Source organism: Hyaena hyaena, unplaced genomic scaffold (assembly GCF_003009895.1).
Source record: "Hyaena hyaena isolate Hyena2069 unplaced genomic scaffold, ASM300989v1 scaffold_1097, whole genome shotgun sequence".
Lineage (NCBI taxonomy): Eukaryota > Metazoa > Chordata > Mammalia > Carnivora > Hyaenidae > Hyaena > Hyaena hyaena.
In genome coordinates, this window is record NW_024081731.1 from 497,969 (window position 1) to 523,883 (window position 25,915).

The 25,915-nt window shown below is 35.9% G+C and overlaps 1 protein-coding gene across 3 annotated transcripts in view; it reads left to right on the top strand.

The window, feature by feature from the left end:
- Positions 1-25,915, top strand: part of SLC7A11 (solute carrier family 7 member 11) — a 94,202-nt gene that overhangs the window by 15,655 nt on the left and 52,632 nt on the right. For all 3 annotated transcript variants that reach the window (XM_039222287.1, XM_039222286.1, XM_039222288.1), the window contains exons 4-6: positions 1,184-1,309; positions 5,985-6,084; positions 13,880-13,924. In XM_039222287.1, coding sequence (XP_039078218.1) covers positions 1,184-1,309; positions 5,985-6,084; positions 13,880-13,924 — 271 coding nt within the window. The remainder of the gene's footprint in view (positions 1-1,183; positions 1,310-5,984; positions 6,085-13,879; positions 13,925-25,915) is intronic.

Sequence of the window (25,915 nt, forward strand, 5' to 3'; positions counted from 1 at the left end):
TATAGAATATGAAAACTTCCGATTGCAACCTGAATTATAAAAATCCTGTGTTTTGTTTTATCCCCTGAGAAGTATGTTCATACGTTTGCGTTATTTGTTTAGAAGGGATACACCTTTTAAAAAATAAAGCTTAAAGATAATGACTGCAAATGTCAGGTATGAAATGGCTTTGGGGGGTGGTTACAACTGAATATAAACTTTTGGAAAGAGCATAAAGTTGAAATCCATGGTCTAGAAGAACCTCTAGAAGTTATTCTGGAAGAGGGTAGTAGACAGGGTCTTAGAGTATCATCTTTCATTTCATGCTTTCTTGGCTGATGGTAGTTTTTTTTTAACTGAGGATCCAACTCAGTCATTCAATAAAATTGTGCTGATTATCTTTCTGGGCCAAGTATGGAGCTGAACAGAAGCAATAAAGAGAGAAAATACTTGTTCTAGTCTCCAGATTCTCATGGTCTACCATTTGGGGAAAGTGGATAGTTGAGTGCTACTCAGGAAACTAAACAGCATCAGTAAGAAAGGGAAATTCTGCTGGTTTCAGACCCAAGGTGTAATCTAGATTGGGAACACATTTGGATACATTCATTAACTTAAAACTTTTTTTTCCCCAAGTCCCCAAACGCATCTTCGAAGCCTGTATTTTTAAAGAAGGTTGAAAGTCAGTCCTTCATGTGCTAATTGGAAACTGGAAAGGAAAACCAAAGAGTGCTAGATGGGGCTAGTTTTGAGAATGAAGAACAAAGTTCTAGCCAACTTCTTGACATCTCACTCCTTCTTGAGTGGTTCCATACTGGCAGGTGCATATGGGTAACAGCATCACAGGAGGAAATAGTTGCCTGACCTGCCAAGCTAGGAAGTCATAATCAGCAATTTGGGGTTTCATTATTAGGAAACTATAGTATATGCCCAATCTTATTGACATATACAAAAAAATGAGACAAGTGCTTACTGTCCAGTGGTTTTATCTGAGCATCTCAAACTTCAATGTGCGTAAAAACCACGTAGAGATCTTTTGAAAGGTATCTATTAGGTTAGGGGCGGTGCCTGAGATTTCACATTTCCAAAATGCTTCCAGGTAATGCCAACTTTGCTGGTTAATGGATGGCACTTTGAATAGCAGGGTCTTGATGTCTTCATGCCAATGAGAATTCACCTTTTGTAACTTTCATTTATTTGTTTGCAGCTGTAGTGATGGTTCTAAACAGCATGAGTGTCAGCTGGAGCGCCCGGATCCAGATTTTCCTAACCTTTTGCAAGCTCACAGCAATTCTGATAATTATAGTCCCTGGAGTTATGCAGCTAATTAAAGGTATGGACTGGAAAGTAAATGCTTTTTAAAATACGTATCTGCTTTTGATCTCTTCTAGCACTAACTTTTGCTTGTACTAGCAGAATCCCTTAATTAGTCTCTGCTTGTGGAACTTGGACTCTATACTGTCATCTAATTGATTTGAAAGACTGTTGCATTGGTGTGTGTTGGTATTTACAGCTGAATGGCAAGAGAATTAAGACTGGGCCAAGCAACAAAATAAGGCATCAGTGAAACCTCTCCATACAAACTCTTTGGACTGAGAACTCAAAGAGGAAAAATAATTGTCATTCATTTTAACTACAGATATCTATATCCTCTTATTTTTACTTAAAAATAGTTCAGTAATAGTAACAAAGACTATAGAAGAAAGGATATCTGGAAAATGATGAAAGGTGACCAATAATACTTTTACTCTATGGCTATGTTTGGACAGAAAAGGAGTCAGATATGGGATCTAGCATTCCTAAAAACCAAATATTATCTGATAAAAAATTGTAAAACTTAATTTTTATTGTTACATCATCTTAAAAATTTTTTTAATGTTTAGTTTTGAGAAAGACAGAGTGTCAGTGGGGAAGGGACAGAGAGAGAGGGAGACACAGATTCCGAGGCAGGCGACAGGCTCCAAGCTGTCAGCACAGAGCCCGATGAGGGGCTCAAACTCACAAACTATGAGATCATGACCTGAGCTGAAGTCAGACACTTAGCCAACGGATAGCCACCCCTATTGTTAAATTACCTTTAAAGTCAAATCTGGAATATAACATCATTTCTGAGGAGTATTTATCTTACAGAGTTGACTGTTTAATAAGAAAAGATAGGATGATTTTTTAAATGTTTTTTATTGATTTCTGAGAGAGAGAGAGAGACAGCATGAGCGGGGGAGGGTCAGAGAGAGAGAGAGGGAGAGACAGAATCTGAAGCAGGCTCTAGGCTCTGAACTAGCTGTCAGTACAGAGCCTGATGAGGGGCTCAAATCCATGAACCATGAGATCATGACCTGAGCCGAAGTCAGACACTTAACCGACTGAGCCACCAAGGCGCCCCAAGAAAAGATAGGATAGTTAGGCAAGTGATAGTATTTAGAGTTTCAGTTGTTTTAGGGAAGAGGGTACATGTAATTGCCTGGTTTCAGTGGCAGTTGTTGGAAGAAGGAGGTCAAGGTGAGCTATTTAATTAGCAATGGGCTTGATAGTAGGAAATAGGAAAGTGGAGTACATATAATTGGGCATGTTGGAGTATTTAGTGTTTACATTGATATTGTCTATTCCCAGGAAGGGAAGTTACAGAGAATTGTTAGGAAGTTGCAGGAGAAGAATTACACAAAGCAAAAAGTAATGGCAAAGCAGCAAAACCATTGCTGAGGGTAGAGGCGTCAAACAGTAACAAACACTGAAAGATTTGTCACTGTAGCTAGGGAAAGGGAGCTGCCTTTGTCCATTTACTAACAAAAGATCTTAGAACTGTCCTGGTTCAGTTCTGGTTTGCATCACATCCAGCAACTGCAGCCAATCAGAGTAGATACAGTAAAGATTTGAATGCTACGGCTTACACTAAAGAGGAGCTATGAGCCCACTCTTCCAATTCACATTGGCCCCCACAGAGCTAGCCTGCACGTTTTACCTGATTGATTAGAAATGCAGAGAAAATAATCTGTTTTATTGCTGCTTTCTTTTCTAGGCTAACTCTTTAGTCTTCTGTAAGGGGTTTCTTCCATTTGTGGAAGGTGCAGACACTCTTGAGGTACTGACCCTACTTTAGTACTTGTTTATGTTCCAAAAGATGATGTACTATTCTTTAAAACTAAGATTTTTTTTTTCCTTTTTAGTGTAATATAAGACTGTAGTCATTTTTGTTTTTTACCACTTATTGATATATATATGTGAGATGAGGTGAGGTTTTCCAAAGGGTATTTTACTGTAAATTCCTTAAGAGCAGAGGTCATATTGTATTTTTTGGATCTTTTTCGACACTTAGAATGATCTTTTAATTAATACTTATACTATCTATGCTTAATGTGAACAGGCTTCCTCTTATAGTTCACCTAATAGAGAAATCTCATAAGAATATTACCACATTTAAAGTAAATTTTAATATTTTAGAGAGCATTTTTAGCAAGTATATTTACTCTATTACTACAAAATGTTGATTTTCTTTCTCTCTAACTTAACTACGTATTTTTTCACATTAATTTGACACTCCAGGAAGAGAAACACTTTACTAATACAGATTGTGCATTTCTTTTGACTCTAATCAGATCCTGAAAATAGTTCTATGTTCTATATTTATTTATGAGGATTTGTTAAACTTTCCTTTGAATATTATGACTTTCATATTCCTGAGACCTCTGTTATACAGCCAAAATATTTCTGAAGTTTAGAAAAGCCTCTCTTTTGTAATAGTTTCAAACTGACATTTTTTAGGATTTATGCTTTAAGACCTGGTCTTTAACAAAGTTTAGTTTCCCTTCTTGATTATTCAGTACTGTACTCTTAAATATTATCTTCTTAGGCCAAGGAGACAACAGATCATGATAGAAAGAATATTTAATAGATATTTTTATCTGAGTCCAAGTATTTATATGTTTCTTCTATGAGGACACAGAAATGTTTTAGTAAAACAGGCATTTCTAAATTCACTGTGTCATTTTTTTAAATGAACTATGTTTTGGAACCGGATACTTTGAGGGAAAAATTACTTAGCATACAATTCAACTTTCTCCATTTTTGGTCTCAAAGCTCATACATATTATATGAATATATATTGTTGTCTGGGAAACTCTGGTAACAATTGAGATTTGAGTGAAGAGAGAGGGGCATAATCACATACATCATCCACCTCCCATCCTTCTTTTATTTACTTAAGTGAAGACCAGTTTTGAAACAAAGTCAAATTTCTCATTTGGGTGATCTCATTTGCTATATATATATATATATATATATATATATATATATATATATTTATTTATTTTTTTTTTTGGAAAGAGACTTTTTTTTTTTTTCAAAAATTTTTTTAATGTTTTATTTATTTCTAGGAGAGAGAGAGACAGTGTGAGCAGGGGAGGGTCAGAGAGAGAGGGAGTCACAGACTGAAACAGGCTCCAGGCTCTGAGCTGGCAGTCAGCACAGAGCCCGAAGCGGGGCTCGAACCCACGAACCGCGAGATCATGACCTAAGCGAAAGTCGGACGCTTAACCGACTAAGCCACCCAGGCGCCCCAAGAAAGAGACTTTTTTATGTTTAACTTTGAATATTGGCTAAATAAATCTGAATTTTGGTGGGGTTTTTTTTGTAATTATCCAAAGGTATACCCGAAAAAGGCCCAGTATGATTCACAAAGTAGGGAAAAATGTTAAGAATTAAAGTGTTCAATCCACACATTGATGCACAATTTGTTAAAACTTATCTATTTTAAAATTTATTATCATTTCTTTTCAGTGTTTGTAAAAGGAGACCACGTCATTCTCTAAGACAGGGTTAGTGGGCTTTCTCTATAAAGACCAGACAGTAAACATTTCCAACTTTATGTGCTATACCAGTCTCTGTCACAACTATCCAATTCTGCTGTTGCAGAGTGAAACCAGCCATAGACTGGTAATATCAATCCTAATACACAAACAAGTGGGCCTGGCTGTGCTCCAATAAAATTTTATTTGCCACAGAAGCTTTGAAAGGCCAGATTTGGTCCACAGGGTTTACCAACAATGGTGGGTGCCTAATGGATTACAGGTGGAAAACAGAAAGAAAAAAGAAAGTGAAATGATATGAGAAGGTGGTTCTTGGGTTTTTTGCTACCCCCGCATTGAGATTAGACCTATGGATATTTCTTTCCAAGTATAGAAGACAAGGGCAGTCTGCCAGCAATATGAGCCACTTTGGCATGAACATTATTTTGAGTTAATAGCAAACCAAACCGAGTAGATTCAGGAAAAACTCTTTACCTACCCCTCAGCTTCCTGCTTATATCAGGAAGAGAGCTATTAACAGAGATTCTTTTTTACCTAAGAGACTCATCTGCATAACATGGCAACGTTTGCTTTCCAAACATCTCCTTTTAACTTCCTTCCAATGGTCTTTCTCCCTTTTATATCCTCAGAATTCTACCCCTCTTCTTAGTCATTTAAGTGTCATATTGTCTCACTGCCTTTGGAATTTACATGTCTGTGGAAATTCCCCATATGTAGGCTGCTAAATTTGATTTTCTCCTGTTAATCTGTCTCATGACAGATTTGAATCTTAGTCCAGCTTGAAGGATATCGAAGGGTAGAGGAAATTCTTTCTTCCTGACACCGGCATTACATTATCTTCATTTAAAAGAATTGTATTGTACTCCTATGAATTGTAGCTTACAAAGTATTCTTTAGTCTTCTTTCATGCTCAAACTAAAAGAGTAGAGGTACATTCAAACAAAGAAATGTTTTTTAAATGCTGTCTTCCTCTTTGCTATAATTTTATTAGAAGAGAAATGTGCAGTAGTGTTAGTGGTGATCAATATACTTTTGGCACTCTTTCTCTAGAATGGATACATTATTAATAGATAAATCTGGCAATGAGCAGGAAGTGAGAAATCTGGACCTGAAACAGTGTAGTTCATCCACCAACCCTCCCATTTCTTTCCCCATGTTTATGGCTTATTCTTTGAAAAGTCCTAAATCTTTTTATTATCATTGCAGGGCAAACCCAACACTTTAAAGATGCCTTTTCAGGAAGAGATGCAAGTATTATGGGGTTGCCCCTGGCTTTTTATTATGGAATGTATGCATATGCTGGCTGGTAAGTTGATATCTCTAGATCTGGTGGTTTGTATGGTTCATCAATTCCTTCAAGTAGTTTGGTTAAGTGCCAAGCAAGGTGCTAGCTTAGTGTGAATAACCACAATCCAGCACAATCTAATTTTACTTGAAGTGAGAAAGATGGTGTGGCTCCCTCCACCAGGGCAAGTACTGTGCATCTGACTTAATGTAAACATAACTGAATCTTTCAGTCAAGGTGCCTATTAGATTTAGCCTGATGTTGTAAAAAACAAACAAATGTGGGTCTTAACGTTAGCGAAAGATCTGTGACAGCCATTAAGTCAGGAAACAAATGGGTGAGCCCCAGTGCGTGTCGCCAGGGCCAACTGCTCCATCCCGGTGACTCCTGAGGGGGCTGGACAAGTTGAATGTATACCTCCTGGCTAAGCTTGCCAACATTGTTGCTGAACAAACTCGGATAAACTTGTCACAAGAGAAGCCAAATGCAATGAAGGTTTGGAAAAGAGAAAGTAAGAAATTTGTTTTGAGTGCTGGCAGACAGGGGAGGTAACAGGCTAAGGCTTCACAATCCACCTCTCCACCCATAAGAAGGAAACCTAGAATTTTATAGGGAGAGGTTGGAGACATCTGTGCAAAAGAATGGACCTTGGGTATGTATTCAGTCCATGATCATGAGTAGTGATGGGGACGTGTGGGGTGTGGTCTTCTAGGCATTCCGTTGCTATCAGGGCTTTTCTGGTCTGGTGGTTAGAATGTCCTGGTCATGGCAAAATGTCTTTGTCAATGCCCCAAGAAAGTGTGATAAGAAATAAGCACAATGGGTGTTAGTTAGAGCATGAGTTAAATGGTCTTTTCTATTTCTGGTTTTAACTGCTGGGGTCTATGACTGAGCACTAGGTCTCACTGACATTAAGAACCAATACAAATCACTTATAAGTCTGTTATCAGTGAGGACATAATAGTGCCATGAGAAATTAAAGATTAGTTCCTTGCTTGTCAAACAGCCTTGCAGTTAAAGCTCCAAGGTTGTTTTCGAATACTGCTTAATTGATTTTTCTCTGCTTTCCCATGAGAATGAAATAATTCAGATATAGAAATAAGTAAGATGTTCCCAGGAGGTAAAATGATACTCTAAAGCAGGGTAGAAAAAACTAAGATCATGAAATCATTAGTATACTAGTATACATTGGTATACTACTTAGTATACTAGATAATCTTTTACATTTTACAGGCTCTTACAAATTCCTTAACATTTCCTTCACATTTGAAAAACAAATAATGCAACAATAATGATTAAAATCACTATGCCATGACTACATTTCCTTTGTACATCTCCAACTGTGATAACCATTCTGGTTGAAGCATTAGAACTTTGTTTCTAATTTATGCCTGACTTTATTTAATACCTTGGATAACAATACTCAGGAATAAGAAAGGGATTTTTTACTAATTAAATGTTATTGTTTTAAGATTCACTTGAGGTGACTGTTACAAGAAAGCCCACTAGGCAGAAAAGTATTGTTTAAGTATCAAAATCATTATAGTAAAATTAAATTTCACAGTTTTGGAGTAATTAGTGGCAAAATCTCTCTTTTTTAATTATTTATGGAGCTAATAGTTGTACAACTTTGGGTATGAGAATGTTCTATGAACATAAAAATAGTATCAGGAAACCACACTAGCTCAAAAATTATATAATTGTATTACAAATGCAAATCAAATTTACTTTCATTCCTTTAATTTTAGGTTCTTAGCTTCCAGCTAGTGCATGGAATATACAGATGTATTTCAAAATAAATGGAATGTTTACCACATTAATATCATTGAATTGTGAAAATATAGGATTAGAGGAAAATCAGGAGGGTACAGGAACTTAAAATTTTAACCTAGCTTTGGAAAGACATTCGAAGATTGTAACTCTAAGTATAGTGTAAAATATTTGTATGTTCAAGAAATATTCTTGTAGCCATTGTGTGTAAGTGTTAATCTTGAACCTCACAGTATATTTGAATTCTTTTTAGTTTTGTCCAAAGCACAATGTGGTGCTGGGCAGAGAGAAGAACAGAGTTGTGATCACAGGGTTAGTGGCAGAATGAACTCTTCTATGGCTATTCAGCCTGGATCAAAGCTCTGGTGCCCTGGGGCAGCAGCCAAGCTACTGGGAGGGGAACCCGGAGACCAGAGCGAAGTGGGGAAGTAGCAGAAGCTTTCAGCTGGAGCCAAGTGTTGGGAGCCCAGCAATATTCAATCAGGAATGTGGAATGTGGAGATAGTCACAAGGGAGATTTGATTAATTCTATTGAACGAAGTTTCTTTTGCCTGTGAGTGCCATGCATCTGTTCCCACGGAATCTTAATTCTTCTACCCGACTCACTCTCCCACTACCAGAACCAAATATTCAGGTCGCCTGTTTTATGTAGAACAAACTTCTCCACTTCTGTATGCTTTTGAGAGCTGATCGATTTCTCCATTTCTCTCTTTTTATTTCGAATTACCGAATTATCTTACTATCTGAATATTTCATTTTATTGATGTTGAAGCCAACATGTTCCTCTTGTTAAAACGATTTAAGAAAAACAACTGATACAGATAAACTTTATTTAGCAAATCGTGAAGTGGACAGTTTCTACTTTCAAGAGTCTAGAGAACTGCAAACCGTGATGGAGGATGGGAAACTTTTATAGGATGGGGCTTTTGTAGAATTCTTTCAGAGAATAAGGAACAAGGAAGAGAAAGGTAGAAAATGAATGTGGAACAAGGAAATAAATATAGATCCCGGATTTGGTGTTTGGGGATTGAGTGGCCCTATCTTGGGCCTAGAAATTTATTTCAGCTCTCTGTTTACAGGGAAAGTGGGGTTTACATGAACTTTTGTTTATACTTTTACCCATATAATCTTCATATCCACTCCCTATTTTAAAGAACAGAAACCTGTTGATTTTTTCATATTCTTAAGGGATCAATTCTCATACTGGAAATTAAGGCCAAGATTTTAAATGGAATGTTATCTGATACAAGTGGCTTGTGGAGAGACAGATAAGTAACTGTATTTCTATAACAAGGTTTTTATGCCACCTGAATGCTGCTTTGTGGATAGGCAGAAATAATCTGGTTGTTAATCTATGGCCATCAGTCTTAGAAAAAGGAAGCTGTGTTTAGAAGAAACAGTCTGTCGGTTCGGAGTTCCAGAGGAAAAGTTAATATCTGTCTGTAAATGGAACAAGCTGGAGACTAAAAGAGTTCACAGAGAGGGGTATTTATTCCCTTCCCAAATGTGATCCTGCCTCTCTGACCTCTGTCTGTCTTTCACAGTATAATTACAAGACTAGGTGGTGGAATTATAAATGAGGTACTGTAAATGAGCTGTGCTGCTGCTGTGACAACGTTTGATGCAAACAAAAAGTGTGGGGGGCATTGCAAATCAGTCAGACAGAAGCAGCCACTGTCATCAGAACTCAACCACCTAGGGTGTAAGTAAAAGCATCAAGACCTTTGTTGTCCAAGAGGCCTTGCTCTGTTAGCAATTCAGCTCCTAGATGGTGAATAGGAAAAAGACCCTGCCAAAACTTGGGTCTGAATAGAGTATGTTTTTGGCCATGAAGAGTGCAGAACCTTTTTAGAATGATGAAAACTCCTTCACAGAAACATGATTAGGGGGAAAGAAATCATTAACCCAGCCAGGTCACAGAGTTGGGTCAGAGCAACTTTAATATCATTGCCAATGTCTGCATTCAGAGAGATAGGTCTGCCAGTCTTCCTTGTGACCCAAGGGAACTCAACCAATTTCAGTCCCATATCCTGATCCAAAGCTAAATATTGCTTGGTGGGATTTTTTTTAACTGTGTAATAGAAAGTTTTTCGGTGTCTTTCTTCTCCCTTTTAAATCCTATCCTCAGTGGATTTAGTCTTTCTAAAGCACCTGCTGGGATTATTTTGTACCATTGTGTCAAATCTAATCTATAGAATAAGCTTTTTTAAAAAAATAATTCACATAGTCAGGTACTGAAATGCTTTCAAAGCTTTGTGGTGCTTTTTATACACAATTATGGAAGAGCTGAAACAATAGATCTTGTGAACATTCTCTAGAGGCCTTGAGGAGATGTAAAGCAAGGAGAATGCTATGGACTCATTTCTGGAAACTAGGAGAGCATAAAGGTGTATTTCCCACAGGATGTGAATGTTTGGACCAAAATAAGAAGCTTTCTCCTTTGCTCCCCCACCCTGCCCCAAGCCTTTTCCTTTCCTCTATTCTCTGGAGCTATGGCAAGTATTTGAAATTGTGGCCTCCCTCCCACCCCCCACAAATATTTCCTTTCTTGTTGTAAACACTGTTGGAAAACACCAGTTTCTAAAACAACTATTAAGAAGGAACTGAATATTTTTGACATGAGAACCCTGGAAACGTTTGTGTGTGTGTGTGTGTGTGTGTGTGTGTGTGTGTGTGTGTGGTTTTATTTGGGGGTGGATTTTTTTTTTTATTTTCTTTTTTTCCCCTGCATGTTCTTCCTGTACTTCCCATTGCTTTGGCCTTGTAACAAACACATGAAATCCCTCAGAGTGCATATTCCAGCTATAAGTATTGATTGTTACTTGCCTTCCTGGTATAACTGCAGCCTCTGTTTTTAGAAACTTACTCTCTAGTCATTAAAAAAATATCCTTGGCTGATAACTTTTTAAATCGCCTTTATTGCTACTGTTCTGTCAGCTATTCACGTGTTTCTACCTAAGACATAGTCCTTAAAATATTAGATGTCTTAACCTTGTTAAAAGATAAACTGAAACATATTAAAATTTTTAAGAGTTTATTTGGGCAAAAATCAATTTGAATCAGGCAGCATTTAATCTAGCAGATAGAATGAAGCTCAGAGGAACTGTACAAAATGAAAGACTTTTATAGGCAGAAGGGAGCAGGAACAAAGAAGTTAGTGCAGGCAAAAAAGCAGCTGGCTTTTGCAAGGTTACTTTCATTTAAATAATGGCAGAAATGTATCAGGCGGATTACCTAACTAGTGCTAATCTAGTGATTCCTGGCTGATTGGTTTAAAATTCTGTTACTGGGAGAGCCAAAACTATAATTACCTTGGTTTGGTGTTGTGGAGCTTAGCATAAGTGACTCCATTTTGGGCTTATTGTCTAGTTTTTAACAACCATAAACATCAACTTTCTTTTTTTTTTTTTAATTTTTTTAAATGTTTTATTTATTTCTAGGAGAGAGAGAGAGAGACAGCGTGAGCAGGGAAGGGTCAGAGAGAGGGGGAGTCACAGATTGAAACAGGCTCCAGGCTCTGAGCCGGCAGTCAGCACAGAGCCCGACGCGGGGCTCGAACCCACGAACCGCGAGATCATGACCTAAGCGAAAGTCAGACGCTTAACCGACTAAGCCACCCAGGCGCCCCTTAAACATCAACTTTCTACTTGTGAATTTAGATGGGTTTTTATAAAGATGGGATAAGACAGGTTTTCTCATTTTTGTTTTAAGCTATGAGATACTTTAAAGTCTGTTGGGCTAATATTCTAGCTATTTGGTTTTAGGTTATAGAAGATTTATATTTATAGACCTAAGCTTCTGTGTACCTATATTAATGGTTATTTTACTTTCTATGGAATAAGAGAAGAGTGTTTTGAAAATAAGACTTTTTTTTTTATTTTGTGGAATGCCCTAAGTCTATGAAAATGAAGAAGTAGAAGTATCTTTGTCTTTATATGTTTAGCTCTCCCATTATGATCTTTTAGTTTTCCCATCTTCACAATTTAATTATCTGTATTTGCTTATTTGAAGATGGAGTCTCCCTCAGTCATAACATCTTAGAACCTTAAAAAAGAACTATAAGGGCTTTAAAGAGTATCCAGCAATCCCTTTAGATTGGAAAAAGACGTCAACGATGTAAGGTGGTAGACATTTCTGGGTGGGGAGAGTAGAGTCACAAAGTGAGGGAAAGTATCTGAATTTCTCTAGGGCCATAACTTTAGGGTAATATTTGTAATCCTATGAAACTTGAAAGTGAAATATATTGTGCCTAGAATACTTTTTGTCATGCAAGGGACCTAGAAATGTGTTCAGGATCCAGAAAGCGTTCAGGACCCGGGAAAGGTGTCCAAAATGTTCTTCCCTTTACTTATCCACCTACAGTGTAATGACTAACAGTGTGTCTAAAAATCAACTTCATACGTCTTGTGACTTGAGGTACCTGCATGGACACATGCCAGAAAACAGTGAATTGAAAGGAAGAAGTGCAGGTTAAGAATCTATTATCTTTAATCCCATTGTCGGTTCCTACTTGCCCTCTTGTGTTTCAGTTTCCAAAAGTGAGAAATGCTATCGTCATACTTCTCTTGCCCTATAAGCTTTGACTGACCTGCCACCACTACTAAAATCTGGATTCCTGGAAGCCAGAGGCCACCTGGGACTCAAATTCTGTTCTCATTACCCCCTGACACACTTGGTGCTGCAAGATACTAAACTGTGGCTTCCACCCCTGTGCTCATTTACTATACTCAGTGTGGAGTATCCTTACACCACTCCAGTAGAGCCAGACATTAAGCGTTCGTGAAAACTCACACTTGGGTGATGCTTTATCTAGATAACTTTCCCTGACCTGCCAGTCTGGGTTAGACCTTGCCTCTAGCTCCCATGGTGTCCTGTGCATGCTCCAGCACCATCTCCTACGCTATGTTGCACTATTTTAGGGGCCATTCTATAAACTATGAGCTCCTTGAGGAGAAATGCTGTGGATTTTCCACTTTGTTTTCCCTACATGGTAATCTCCTATATTGTTGGGAATGCAAAAATGAGAAAAAATAGTTTGACAGTAAGCATACACCCACTTGTTGACTCAGTGGTTATATTCTGAGTAAATGCTGAAGAGAAATGATTGTCTGGTCCCCAAAAGAACATGTCTAGGCATATTTATATCTCTTCCTAATAGCTCTAAATTGGAAATAATCCAAAGCCATCAACAGTAGAATGTATAGTGCAAAAATACAATAAAAACATCAATAAAAATAATGAATTATTGCTACATACAACAGCATGGGTGAGGCTTACAAAAATAAAGCCCAGAAAAAAAGCCAGGCACAAAAGAATAAATATTGTATAATAGTAACACAGACAAATATTAATCTAGTGTGATGAAACAAATAAAACTTAGCAATGGTGATAAAAGTCAGAATAATGGTTGCCTTTATAAGAGAATGGAAGAGATGATATTGACTAGAAAAGGCAATAAAGACATCTAGGGTTCTAGGAATGTTTTATCTCTTGATCTTGTTGGTTCCATGGGTGTATAAATACGTAAAAATTCACCAAGTTATAGATTAATATTTGTGCACTTAAATATTCATGTGTTATACCTCTATGAAAATATTAAAAAATAAAAACAATAATGGGGGCACCTGGGTAGCTCAGTTGGTTAAACACCTGACTCTTGATTTTGTCTCAGGTCATGATCTCACGATCATGAGATTGAGCCCTATGTCAGGCTCCAAGCATAGTGTGGAGCCTCCTTGGGATTCTCTTTCCCTTTCTCCTTCTGTTCCTCCCCCACTTGCTCTCTCTCTCTCAAAATAAATAAACATTTAAAAAGCAAAAAATAAAAAATAATAGAAACAACTCAATAAATATGGCTTTCTAAGAAATACAATTTATGGGGGCTTTTGATTATTGGAGATTTTCATCTTAAAAGAATTATTTGTAATTCTTTTTATAAAACTGAGTTTGACTGTACATGTTTAAAATTTGAAACTGGCTTATAGTCATAAAATATATTGATAATTTATACCTTTATAATTTATACCAATCATTTATATCTTTTTAGGTTTTATCTCAACTTTGTTACTGAAGAAGTGGAAAATCCTGAGAAGTAAGTGGCCATAATTACTCTGAAATATTTATGAGGAATAAATTGTAAGGTTATACAGCTGAAAAAGTAGACCTAATAAAGATCCTCAGTGTGGGCTCATTCACTTTATCATTATCATCATCATCATCATCACCATTTTCTTATTTGACTTTATTATAGATTGTATGTAAATAACTTTAAATTCCACATTCAACACCAAATTATCTGATAACCTGAAAGTATAAAGTTTTTATATAGTTATATTTTAGGTAACCAGTTTCATAAAAGCCTGCATATGACTTCACATGGACTCTCAGCTGCCCACAAATGTTCCATAAAAAGTGAGCTCCAAATACTGATTATTTCTAATACTTCATGTGTTTTTTCATAGCTATTCTATTATAGAGACTAATGCAATTAATGAACAATTAGTTATGAAAGCCTAGATGTGACTGTAGAATATTATAAGAACTTATAAATTTTAGTAGCTGGATGATTGCTTTTACTTTTTGTTCCTAGGTAATACTTATGATGATTAGATAATTTGATGATGATTTGTTTAATATCCCTAAAATGAATTATTTTCAACTCAGAACTTAGGCAAATGAATTTTGTGATTTGCATATAAGCATTTGACTTTATACAGCAAAGTAACATAAAATATGGGCAGAAGAGGGAAATATTAAGATGTACAGTGTAAGATAGGGATAGAATTATAAAATAATTTAATTTATCTGACATTGATTATACATCTACCATGTTTCAACCGTTGTGGTAGAAACTTCTTACATAATGATAAATCTTGTATTTAAGATTTTATGGTCTAGTCAGTTAGTCAAATGTGTAAGCAAATGAAAGTAACACAGTATAATGCCATCATAGATTATTTACTCATTTGACAGAGAGTAAAGGAGGAAATACATAACTCTGTCCAGGGGGAATGTACCTATATAGAGTCTCAAATGATGAGGAGGTGTTTTTTGGAGGGAAGAAAGTGGGAAAGAATGAAAAAAAAGAAAGGAAAAGGGAGAAAGACTTCCAAGAAACAAAACATATATAAAGATGAGTCACTGTGAATTGCCTACACATCAGAGACTAGGCTCAGGTGTTCACCATTCACTTTAAAGTAGACTGAGAAATCCTGGTACTACTTCTGTCTGTTGGGGGATAGCAAGCCAGTTAGATCTGGCCAAGTGCCAGGGTTGTCAGAATTTTGAACACACAAACCAGCAACTGAGGTTAAAATGACATTTCATACCATCTGATTCAACTGTTATGCAAGTAATTATGTAATTGAAACGTGTGAAAAGTTTATTTTATTGAGAAATATGAGAAATTTATAACAATACCTTCAGATTTAGAACTGGAATTATGGCACATGTTTACCAGTAACTAGTATCTTCTAGCATTACTTTGAAATGATAAACCACTTTACGACTCTAAATCTATTGATTACACAGATAAATAGATTGCCCTATTTATTTTTACTATTTTTGAGAAGTGTGTAAATGGCAACACAGAGAAAAGACTGTTCTTACTGGGTTTTATATTTGTAAAATATTTATTGGATTTCCATTGTGAAAAAGGGATTACTATGGTTTAAATCTTTTAAGTTTAAAGCATTTTAAAGAGCTCAGTTACTAAAAACAAGTATCAGAGAATATTTCTTATGAAAAAAACCCCCACAAACTGTAGGTTTGTGGATGTGACCTATAATGTAACATTTATTATATGGTACATCAATGGCATAGAGATAGTTCACGTTCTCCTGTAATGGTATTTAACGGTGTAAGTATAGTTCTATTTGCTGTGTATACAATACTACTGTGTATATTGAACATATTTTAAACCTATTTATGCCACAGTTACCCTGATCTGAATTTCTTATGTATTCTACAAGAATACATTCAAGGATGCTCTCTCTCTCTCTCTTTCTTGAGGGTCTTACTTATTATCACTGGTTATACCAGATGAAATATTTTCATATTCTGGAAATTATGATTTTGCAAACTTCATTAAATATTTCTAGAATACTTTTTATTTGATATTTTAAGGTCTGAAACTAAGGAAATTCTCAGGAGAAATTAAGTAAGAATCTGTGGCATTTGGGGCCAAGATAATTAATAACTGCTCAGACTTAAGGTAAAGAAGGAAACCTCTGGCATCTTTTTGTTCTGTTATACAGAGTACTCAAATAATTCAATTTTTGCCTGCAATATTCTGTGTAAAATTTAGCTAACAAATTTATTTTCTCAAAATCAGAATATGAGAAATCCACAAAATCCCCTTAATGGAAAGTAAAGATTAAATTTGTACTATGTGTTTATCAAACCAAAGAAATTCAAGGTTTTAAGCACCTTATTCAGTGTCTTAATTTTAAAAAATGACATTTCCCTATAATGTTGGCAATCAGTCCAGGTCTTTTAAAATGAAATCGTTTTTTTTTTTGTTTGTTTGTTTTGTTTTTGTTTTGTTTTGTTTTTTTGTTTTTGTTTTTTTTTTTTTGCATAAGGAACAATTTGGGAAATATTTATGGTTGAACATAGAGAACAGATGGTAAAATTATGTGAACCTCGTCCAGATGTGTAATTTGTATTATTTTGTAGGTAGATACAGATCCAAAATATCTTTAGTTACAAGGAAGAATAATTAGAATTCCATCTCCTTTGTGACATGCCAAGATAAATGTGTTTCCCAATCAGTCACGGGTGCATGTGTCCAGGTGTGCTGCAACGTGTAACTTTCTGGCAGCTGGTGAAATGAATCATCAGCTGAACATACAACACCTTTTACTATCCTCCTCCACCTAGGCAATAAAAGTTTGCTACAATTGTGACCTAATAGAAAAGTGATCATTAATTTAGATCACTGAAAATAACAATGTGATTTAAAATATATAGAATGTAGAATAAGGTTTCATAATCACAACTGACTGCCCTTTACCTAGAATTTAATTTCAGTGGCAATTTTTTCAAATTCCCTAACATCACTCTATGGAATAATTTCTGAACTTCTGTTATGAGCATGACTTATAGAATAGCTCCCTAAGTATTATAACAAGTGAGAGGTAAACTGAGAGATTAATGGAATCACAATAACTAGCTCGTGACTTCTTTCTTCTGTTAGGTCTCAGTTTCTCTTTAATGCTTATAAAACACTAATCCTAAAAATTGGGGCAAAAATCTCTGCTATTATGATTACAATCATAATGTTAAAAATGTTCCCAATGTCCTTTTATCATGTTTTCTTCTCTAAGAATGGCTGTGGATCTATGGGAGGGAGTAGCAATCTTTTAAGAACCATTTAACATATTTATGTAAAATGACAGTACTTATCACTGAACTTTTTGTAATAATATAAAAATATTACTTTTAATAATTTTCTATAGCATGGTGGCTGACTCTGTAAAGTAAAAATAGTATTTTGAGGAGCACAAATGTCCAAAGTTTGAACCATGAAGTTGATAGAATCCCAAAGAATCTCTTAATTTTACAATGTCTCCCCATCAAATGAAATGGGTAGTAGAAATGATTACTAATGGGTACTTTTGTTTTTAAAAAACCAGTGTTTTTATTTGCAAATATAATGAGTTTTGCCTTTTGACATTACTTGTGTGGTGACAGTGGATTCTAACATTGTTCACAAAGTTACACAGCACAAAGAACGTATCATTGAGATGTATAAAGTTTGTAATCCTGATCTTTAATTAATAAATCATGTCTTGTGTTGATGAAAGTCAAGAAATGAATTGATTTACCTTGACCTTGGGGGTCTGAGGTTAGTCACTCTATCTATTAGACTTGTTCCAGTGTGTTCTTCTCACTTCATTTATTCCTTCTGTCTTGAAGAATTGGAAATAATAGACTTGGTGAAAGTCAGTAAAGCTTGATATCATCAGTCATTTTTGAAGAACAGGCTATCAACATGGTCTGAATAATCAACTTTAATAGAAGGTTTAAATAATCAGAGTGTCATGTTTAATTAATAGTTTGCCTGCTTCCAATTTATATTAATTGATGCCTGAAAGTCATCACACCTTGTACCAACGATAACTTAGAAGAAAAGAAACTTGGCCTGGGAAAAATGCCCAAAGACCTTTAAGGCAGTGTAATTAATTGATCAGACTGACTCAAAAATGGTCCATAATCACCTTATTTACATTCAGTTCAAATGTTGCCATTCTAAATTCTTAGTATATATGTTTTTATCCCTATTGACCTGTATTAAGCCAGTGTAAAGGCATTTATTAATAACATTATACTGTTTCACAAAGCCCATTGCTTATAGGACATGTAAAATTGTTAACCTGATAAAAGGAAAACACAGCAAAACAAAACAATCTAAAAATCTTGCCTAAATGTGCTATAGCTAAATTGCACGACAAAGCATTAAAGGTTAATTTGAAGTCTTCTATTTTGCATTTTTGGCATTTTAAGGATGCAGTTTTCTATCAGAGACAAATCATCTTTATACGCTTTATAGCTTTTTAACTTAACAGTTGCTAGAAAATAGCATATAATGTCTTGACTATATATGTGTAGATTACACTAATGTTGTGTTTTTTCTTATTACAAAGCAAGGTTCTCTGCATTCTTAGAATATTTCTAGAGTTTATTTTACAAATACTCAAGTAATATATGTTCTTAAGGTATATAAACTAATTTCCCAGAAAATTACCTCATTGTAAATAAATGCATAGAGAAAAATCTGGATTAGTAAGCAGAATTAATTTGTAAAAGTATTTGCTGAATGAATCTTTCAAAAATGATTCATTCATTTTATACTAGTTGAGTTAATATATAAAATTGAATTTATACCCATTACAAAGATTTCTTTGGCAAAATGAGGCATCACTTTATTAATAACAATAAGGAATTGTTAGAATTATCTTTTTTTTTTTAATGTTTTTTTTTTTTAATTTATTTCTAGGAGAGAGAGAGAGAGACAGCGTGAGCAGGGGAGGGTCTGAGAGAGAGGGAATCACAGACTCTGAAACAGGCTCCAGGCTCTGAGCTGGCAGTCAGCACAGAGCCCGACGCGGGGCTCGAACCCACGAACCGCGAGATCATGACCTAAGCGAAAGTCGGACGCCCAACCGACTAAGCCACCCAGGCGCCCCAGAATTATCTTGATAGAATTATTTTAATATGACAGTGCTTCCCTTTAGTCATTGATACTTGATACCTAAATTAAAATCATTCAATTTTGTTCATTTCTTCTGAAAATATATGTAAAAGTTTGGCGGATCTATTTTTAAATATATTTCACAGTATGTGTACAATTATACTGGTTGAGTCACTGAGGCAGACAAATGGTTAGTATCTGGCCAGATATCATAGAGAAGAGGTGGTTCCATGTTGAGAGAACAAGGTCACCAAATTACTTTTCCTTGCCTTTGTTCAGTCTAAAAAATTCTCACTGATGGGACATTTAGTTGATGATCCCTAGGATCAAAATTCTTGCATTTCTCAGTTTCACATATTCATAAAAAATACATCTGGCTCAAACACAGTTTGTTCACGTAAAGTTGAAGTGTCAAATAAGTGGTACAGAAATTATAGGATTATATTATAATATTTTATCAGGTAGTAATCAAAGAAGACAGATATTAATCAAACAAGCGTTTTGTGGAAGCCATTTAGGTTTTTTGTTTTTGTTTTTGTTTTTTTAAGGATTCTATCCCCATGTATGGCAAGAGAATTTGAAGGTCAATGCTGTTGATTGTTTTACATCCTTTCATATTACTTGTTTCTAAATTCGAAGTTGAATTTTATTGGAGCTTATATTTTGAGTTTAGAATCATGAACTCATGTTTCAGGTGCAATAACAGTGGCTGATTTAGTTTTACCTTATGTTTCTGTTTCCTTTATTTATAAAATAAGAGACCATAAATGGTATAATGAGTAGAATCAAAGAATTTCAGAATTAGAGGGGATCTTGAATACTATGTAATCTAGCTTTCCACCAGATGCATGAATATCTTTTATAGTATCTTTAAACAGATGTAAACTGAGTATAACTTCCCTGAGTGGGACTACAATTATTTTTAACTTTCACATGTTGATTAGGAAGCTGCTAATTCCTATGACCATTTTAAAGTTTGATGAATTGTGGGTTGGGTGGCATAAATAGGGTAGGGCAAACATTTTGACTGTAATTACAACCCAAATGAGAAATTAAGTGACACACCATAGAGAATACAGAGTTAGAATACTTTTATCTGAAAGGTACTACCTTTTGCAGTCAGAAGTAAACGTCCGTCACTAGATTGTCTTCTGCTTTTGAGTTCACACTTTAGTGATTCCCCTCATCTATATTCTCATTTATGGAAATCAGCTACTTTTCTCTGTGACTAGATTTGAATATTAATGATTGTACCCAAAAAGTAGCTCAGAAATACATTTTCCATTCTGGGTTATACTTGGTGAAGAACTTCTTAGACCACTAATATCTAGCCTGTGGCCTGATGTGTGGCATTCATTCAGATTCAATGTTGTTTAAGATCCTCACAAAAATAGAATAGCCCATGTTGTTCTTTATGCACAGAGGCAATATGCATGCAGGCCATTATATTTGCACTGGCCAAGCACTAGAATAGTTTTGATAATTTTGTTCTAGTCATTATCAAACATTGACTCAGTTATTGATCTACACAGGAAAATGAGCAACTTTTGAATTTGTATAGGCAGAAGCTAAAACAGTATTGCCAATGTAAACATCTAAAATGGATCAAATGAAGTTGAGACTTCCAGTAAGGAAAGATTTCCTTCACTTTTATATACTGTGGAAATATTTACTCACTGAGGTTTTTGAAAAGAGTACTCATTTAGGAAATCAAAATTCTCATACTGTCTCCTCTTAACTAGCTGTTTGACCTTGGGCAGGCCTCTAAGTTGCTTCTGAATCTTTGTTTACCAGTTTAAATAGAGGGTGTTAATCCCCATATTAGAGTTCTCATGGGGTTGTAAGGATAAAATATGTGAAATTCAAAAATGTTAATGAGTTTGGCAAGTAATATACAAACGCCATCTGCAACCAACACCCATATTCTTGAAAGATTAGAATATTCATAGTTTTTGAAAAAAAATTAGAGGATTAGCATAATTGTTTCACGAACAGGGGTGCCTCTTCTACACACATGACCTATTAATCAGCTTGAAAAGTTGTTCTGCATCATCAGCAAAGAACCCAATTATTAGTAGTTAAAAGGTTCAAAAGATGATGAGAACTGCTTTTTATTTAGTAGTCTCTAATCTCCCTTAGGGGGCAATATGCTCACTCATCATAATCAGAATATATTTCTTGGCAGATTTTTTTTCCTTCTAAACCAAATATTTGTATGCCCACACCCACACTATCACCGTCACACTGTTGGCTAATGGTGCTGATATAATGGATGGACTATTTCCACTTCCACTGCAGCCACCTATTTTTAGGTTCACTATCTTACCCAGAAGCTCCTGTATGAAATCTGTCAAAGAATGTTTTGACCTGAGTGGCTGGTGTCATGTATTTAAATCTTTATTTTTATTTCCAGAAAAGAAGCTATCGAATTGTTGTAAAACAGGAGAACGCAAGTGTTAGTTTGCCCCCCAAATGTTTTTCTTTTTAAAGAATTTATGCCTAACTTAAAAATGCACAGCCTTCTTTAAAAATACAAACAATGTTATCCGAGTAACAGATGGATTACAAGGTAGCACTTCAGATTATCTTTAGTAAAATGATGTATTTTATTTCCATTCCTCAGTTGAGAAAGTTAAAGTTTTTAGAAGTGAAGTAACTTTTCATGGCCATGTAATTAGTACATGGGAAGATTAGGATTATAATCCATGTATGATATGATGTGATATAATGCACGGACTGTTTGGCTTCAGGGCTCATACTCTTTCCAGCATGTCAGTTCGAGAGGCAAAGCAGAAGGGATCCATGGGTGTACAAAGTGTTGTAATGACCAAGAAAGTAACTTTGCTGTGGAAGAGGAAGTTGGAAGAAGAGCAGGATTTACAAAGGTAGAACAGAGGAATAAAACTACCTCGCCAGGGGATGGGCATACACAAAGCCATGGTTTCAAGGAATAATGTGTAGACTGCTCTAGCTAAAGCAAAAGTTTGTAATGAAGAGTAGAAAACAAAATGGTAGTAAGATGTGGATGCTGGCCTGGGAAGAACCTCCATTAAGAGTTTTAGACCTGATGCAGTAGTCAGTGGGATGCGGTGAGTGGAGGTATGTTGCAAGTTTTTGGTATATGAAGCTGTGTTTAGGGAAGATGCACCTGCTGGCAAGTTCAGTGGATTTTCCTTTTGTGACATACGTACAGTTTAAAGAGAGTTTTAATCCAAAAAGTCACATTGCAGTCTTCTTTTATATGTTTATTTTCAATAAAAGCAAATGTCTTTGAAAAGTTAATTGCCTCCTGGGCCTGAATCATTATTACACTCAGACAGGGTGGCAAATCATATAGTAGAAAATTCTGGCAAAAAGCATCATGATGGCCACATCATCCCAGCTCAAAGATATGAACTAACCTGTTCAGAGGAAATGGATGCGTCAACATGGTATTCACATCCTTCTGAAAAATAGGGTTGTCTTCTTTTTTCTTTTAATGAAAAAGATGCGATTATTTATTCTCTATGCTGGAGGAAGAGCAAATGAAATAAAGTTAAATGAGAAGAAAGTTTATTTTCAGATAAAATTATATTCAAAAGTATTGAAACAAGAGAATTTTGTTAGACATTGGAAATCCCAAAATAGAGATAAAAGAAATTACCATTTAGCCATGATTCTTTAGAGATTCAGGTGGAAAAGTGGGGCAGACCAGTGCCTACATTTGCTTCTAATTCTATAATTCTTTGGTTCTATTTTTAGGTCAGTGAATATATAGGAACCAATATAGGAAACATGTACTACACCACAAGTCTGTGTTATTGGGGAGGGATGTCACATACTAGGGAGATAAATGAAACCCTTTCTTAAAGTTTAAGGTCAAATAGAATCCAAATATTTGGAAATATTTCAAATAAGATGTGTCAAAGATCTGACTTTCAAATATTTGGTATTCTAGGGAAGGGTGAGTTAAGGAAGAGAGGGAAATAGCAATGCCAGTACTTTGGGCTGGGAACCCAGTGGTACTGCCAAGCACAGTGAGATTCCCTTTGGTGTTATGAAAGAGAGTACCTGGAGTCAAGTGACTCACGTTCTAGTTCTGGCTCCAGAGATATGTAGTTTTGTGATCATAGCTGTATATTTATTCTCTCTGAGCCTCTGATTTCTCAGCCATGGAAAAGGAATGGTACAGTATCAAATTCTGAGTTTCCTTTCAACTCTAGTACGTACTATGATTCATATAAATGGCATGCAGTTACCTAGTCTGACATGAAGATATCATTTGGGAACATGACCCAGGAAGAGAGATTGAGACAGGGTTTCTGTCTCAGGGAGAAAAAGTGTCAAGAACACAGACACAGAAAAAGGGATTTTTGCAGCCAGTTTCTAGATACGATGAAGATTGGGAGATTAGGTAGGACTAGAACTTTTTGAGTTATCTCAGGAAGCGATAAGAAGTTTGAATGGACAAATGGAGGGAATGACTCCAGACTGATACCTACTGCATGAGAGCTTCATTGTTAGACCTGGAGATCTAGGTTTAGATCCAAGCTGTGGAATCTAATTCTGTGGGGTCATCTGAGGTACAGGATCTCGTGATATGTGGGGTGCAGCAGAAGAGATATAGATATTAATACACTTTTTGGGTGATCAGTAATGTGTGTGATGATGAAACCTGAATTCTGGTTACTGTTTTTTATCATATGTGCCTAGAGAAGCTATAAAATGGTCTATAAACTTGTGTGGTGCAAGTTATTGTTCATACTAGTCTTTTTCTATGTGTTTCTTATTTTTCTCTAGAGTCTAGACATATATTTTGAGGGAATTGCCTGTGCAGAGAGCTATCTTCTCTGATTGGTTCTATTACTTTAAGCATTAGATATTTCCAATTGTCCTGCTGAATTTAATTAATTAATTTATAATAATAAATATTTTATGTTGCCTACTAAGGAGAAAAAAGAGGGAGGAGGAGAGGAAGGGAGAGGAGAGAAAAAGAGAGAGAGATTTGCAATAACTTTAAAAAATGTATATTCATTCCTTTAGCCATCTGTTAAATGGATATTCTAATGCTCACCTTGCAGAGTCTTTATAAGTATTATAAATAATATACTGATGTGTCTGAGGATACTTTGCTCAGTGAGGACACTTACTTAGTGGTAGACCACTTACTTCTGATTTTTGTTATGAAACATGTCATCAGCTCATTTGTAACCAAAGAGGGATTATCAGATGAGGATTTGTGAATTTGGCCAAACTGTTTCCTTCCCCCATCCCACCCCCCTCCCGAACTGCTTTAAAATGGGTTCTAAGTCCATTATAACAAGGTAAAAGATACCCTTGTTTGAAATATTTTGCCATGGGAATCAGAAATTCTCTCAGTCTCAGAGTTAGGTATTTCTTTTATTAGTTTTTAAATGTTTATTTATTTTTGAGAGAGAGAGAGAGAGAGAGAGAGAGAGAAACAGAGTTCCAGGCTCTGAGCTGTCAGCACAAATCCCGACACGGGGCTCCAACTCACGAACCATGAGATCATGACCTGAGCTAAAGTCAGATGCTTAACTGGCCGAGCAACCCAGGAGCCCCATAGGTATTTCTAATCTCTCATACTGGAGGTTGTTTTTCTAAAACATATAGTGCTTTGTTGGTTTTCTAAGGAGACATGCTCATAGCTTTTAATGGTCAGATGGTTTCCCCAGCTGTTTACTACTGTGTCATTTTTTCATTTGTCCCTTTTCTCATTTTCTCTCTTTTAAAGTTAGATGTGTGGAACAGATAGGGACAGCTGTCTGTGACAAAAGCTTAATAGTAATCAATACTAATGCATAATAGTTGAGAATGCAGTGATCAAATACCATGGCAGGTTTCACTCAGTGAAATATACAATGTTACAGGGAAGATGGTTTATGAAATTCAGTCTGTGGTATAGCACTCAGACATTTCATAATACCTAAACCTAAAGCTTTTGATATGTATTCATTTATCACAAAATAAGAGAGACTAGGGGCGCCTGGGTGGCTTAGTCGGTTAAGCGTCCAACTTTCGCTTAGGTCATGATCTCGCGGTTCGTGGGTTCGAGCCCCGCGTCGGGCTCTGTGCTGACTGCCAGCTCAGAGCCTGGAGCCTGTTTCAGTCTGTGACTCCCTCTCTCTCTGACCCTCCCCTGCTCACACTGTCTCTCTCTCTCTCTCTCCTAGAAATAAATAAAACATTAAAAAAAAAAATAAGAGAGACTAAAGATTAGGATACATGACTTTGTAAGCAGTCATTTATAGAGCCCAGTTGGTTGCCCCGTCACACAGTTTTGTATAGACCTCTCATGTCCCACCTCCTCCAAAGTAGCTCTCCTGTTGGCCTTTCATGATATCACCTTTTCCTTTTTCCCCTGACATTCTACTGTCATGGTCATTCTCTTAGGGATAGACAGTGAAGGTTGTGATGATGTCTATAAATTTCTAAGTTGTTTCAGTTTTCACATTACCTGTGTGCCCAAATAAATCATTCTCCTTTCTCCTTTCATCATTTACCTTCTTCAGTCCGCACGCTGGCATGGCTGGCCTAGTTTATTAGACTAACTCATTATTGCAATTAAACACAAAGTGAACTTGACCTTTGGAAAATATATCACAAAAGCCTGGGATTTCTTAATTGGAAGGGAAGTGGTCATAAAATCTTCTATCCCTTTCATTGTGAAGATAAAGAATTGAAGCCAGAAAGATGGAATAATTGGTCTGTACTTATATTTGTTTATATTTAAAATACTGATCCCTTTCTGGTTCTCTTTTCAAACACGTAGTGTTGTTGACTACAATTCTAAGAGTGATGGATATGGTAAGATTTTAGCCTTGAAATTAGCTGGGGGAAGAATGTAATCATTAGGAGTGACCTACCCGTATGTTATTTGAGGATGGA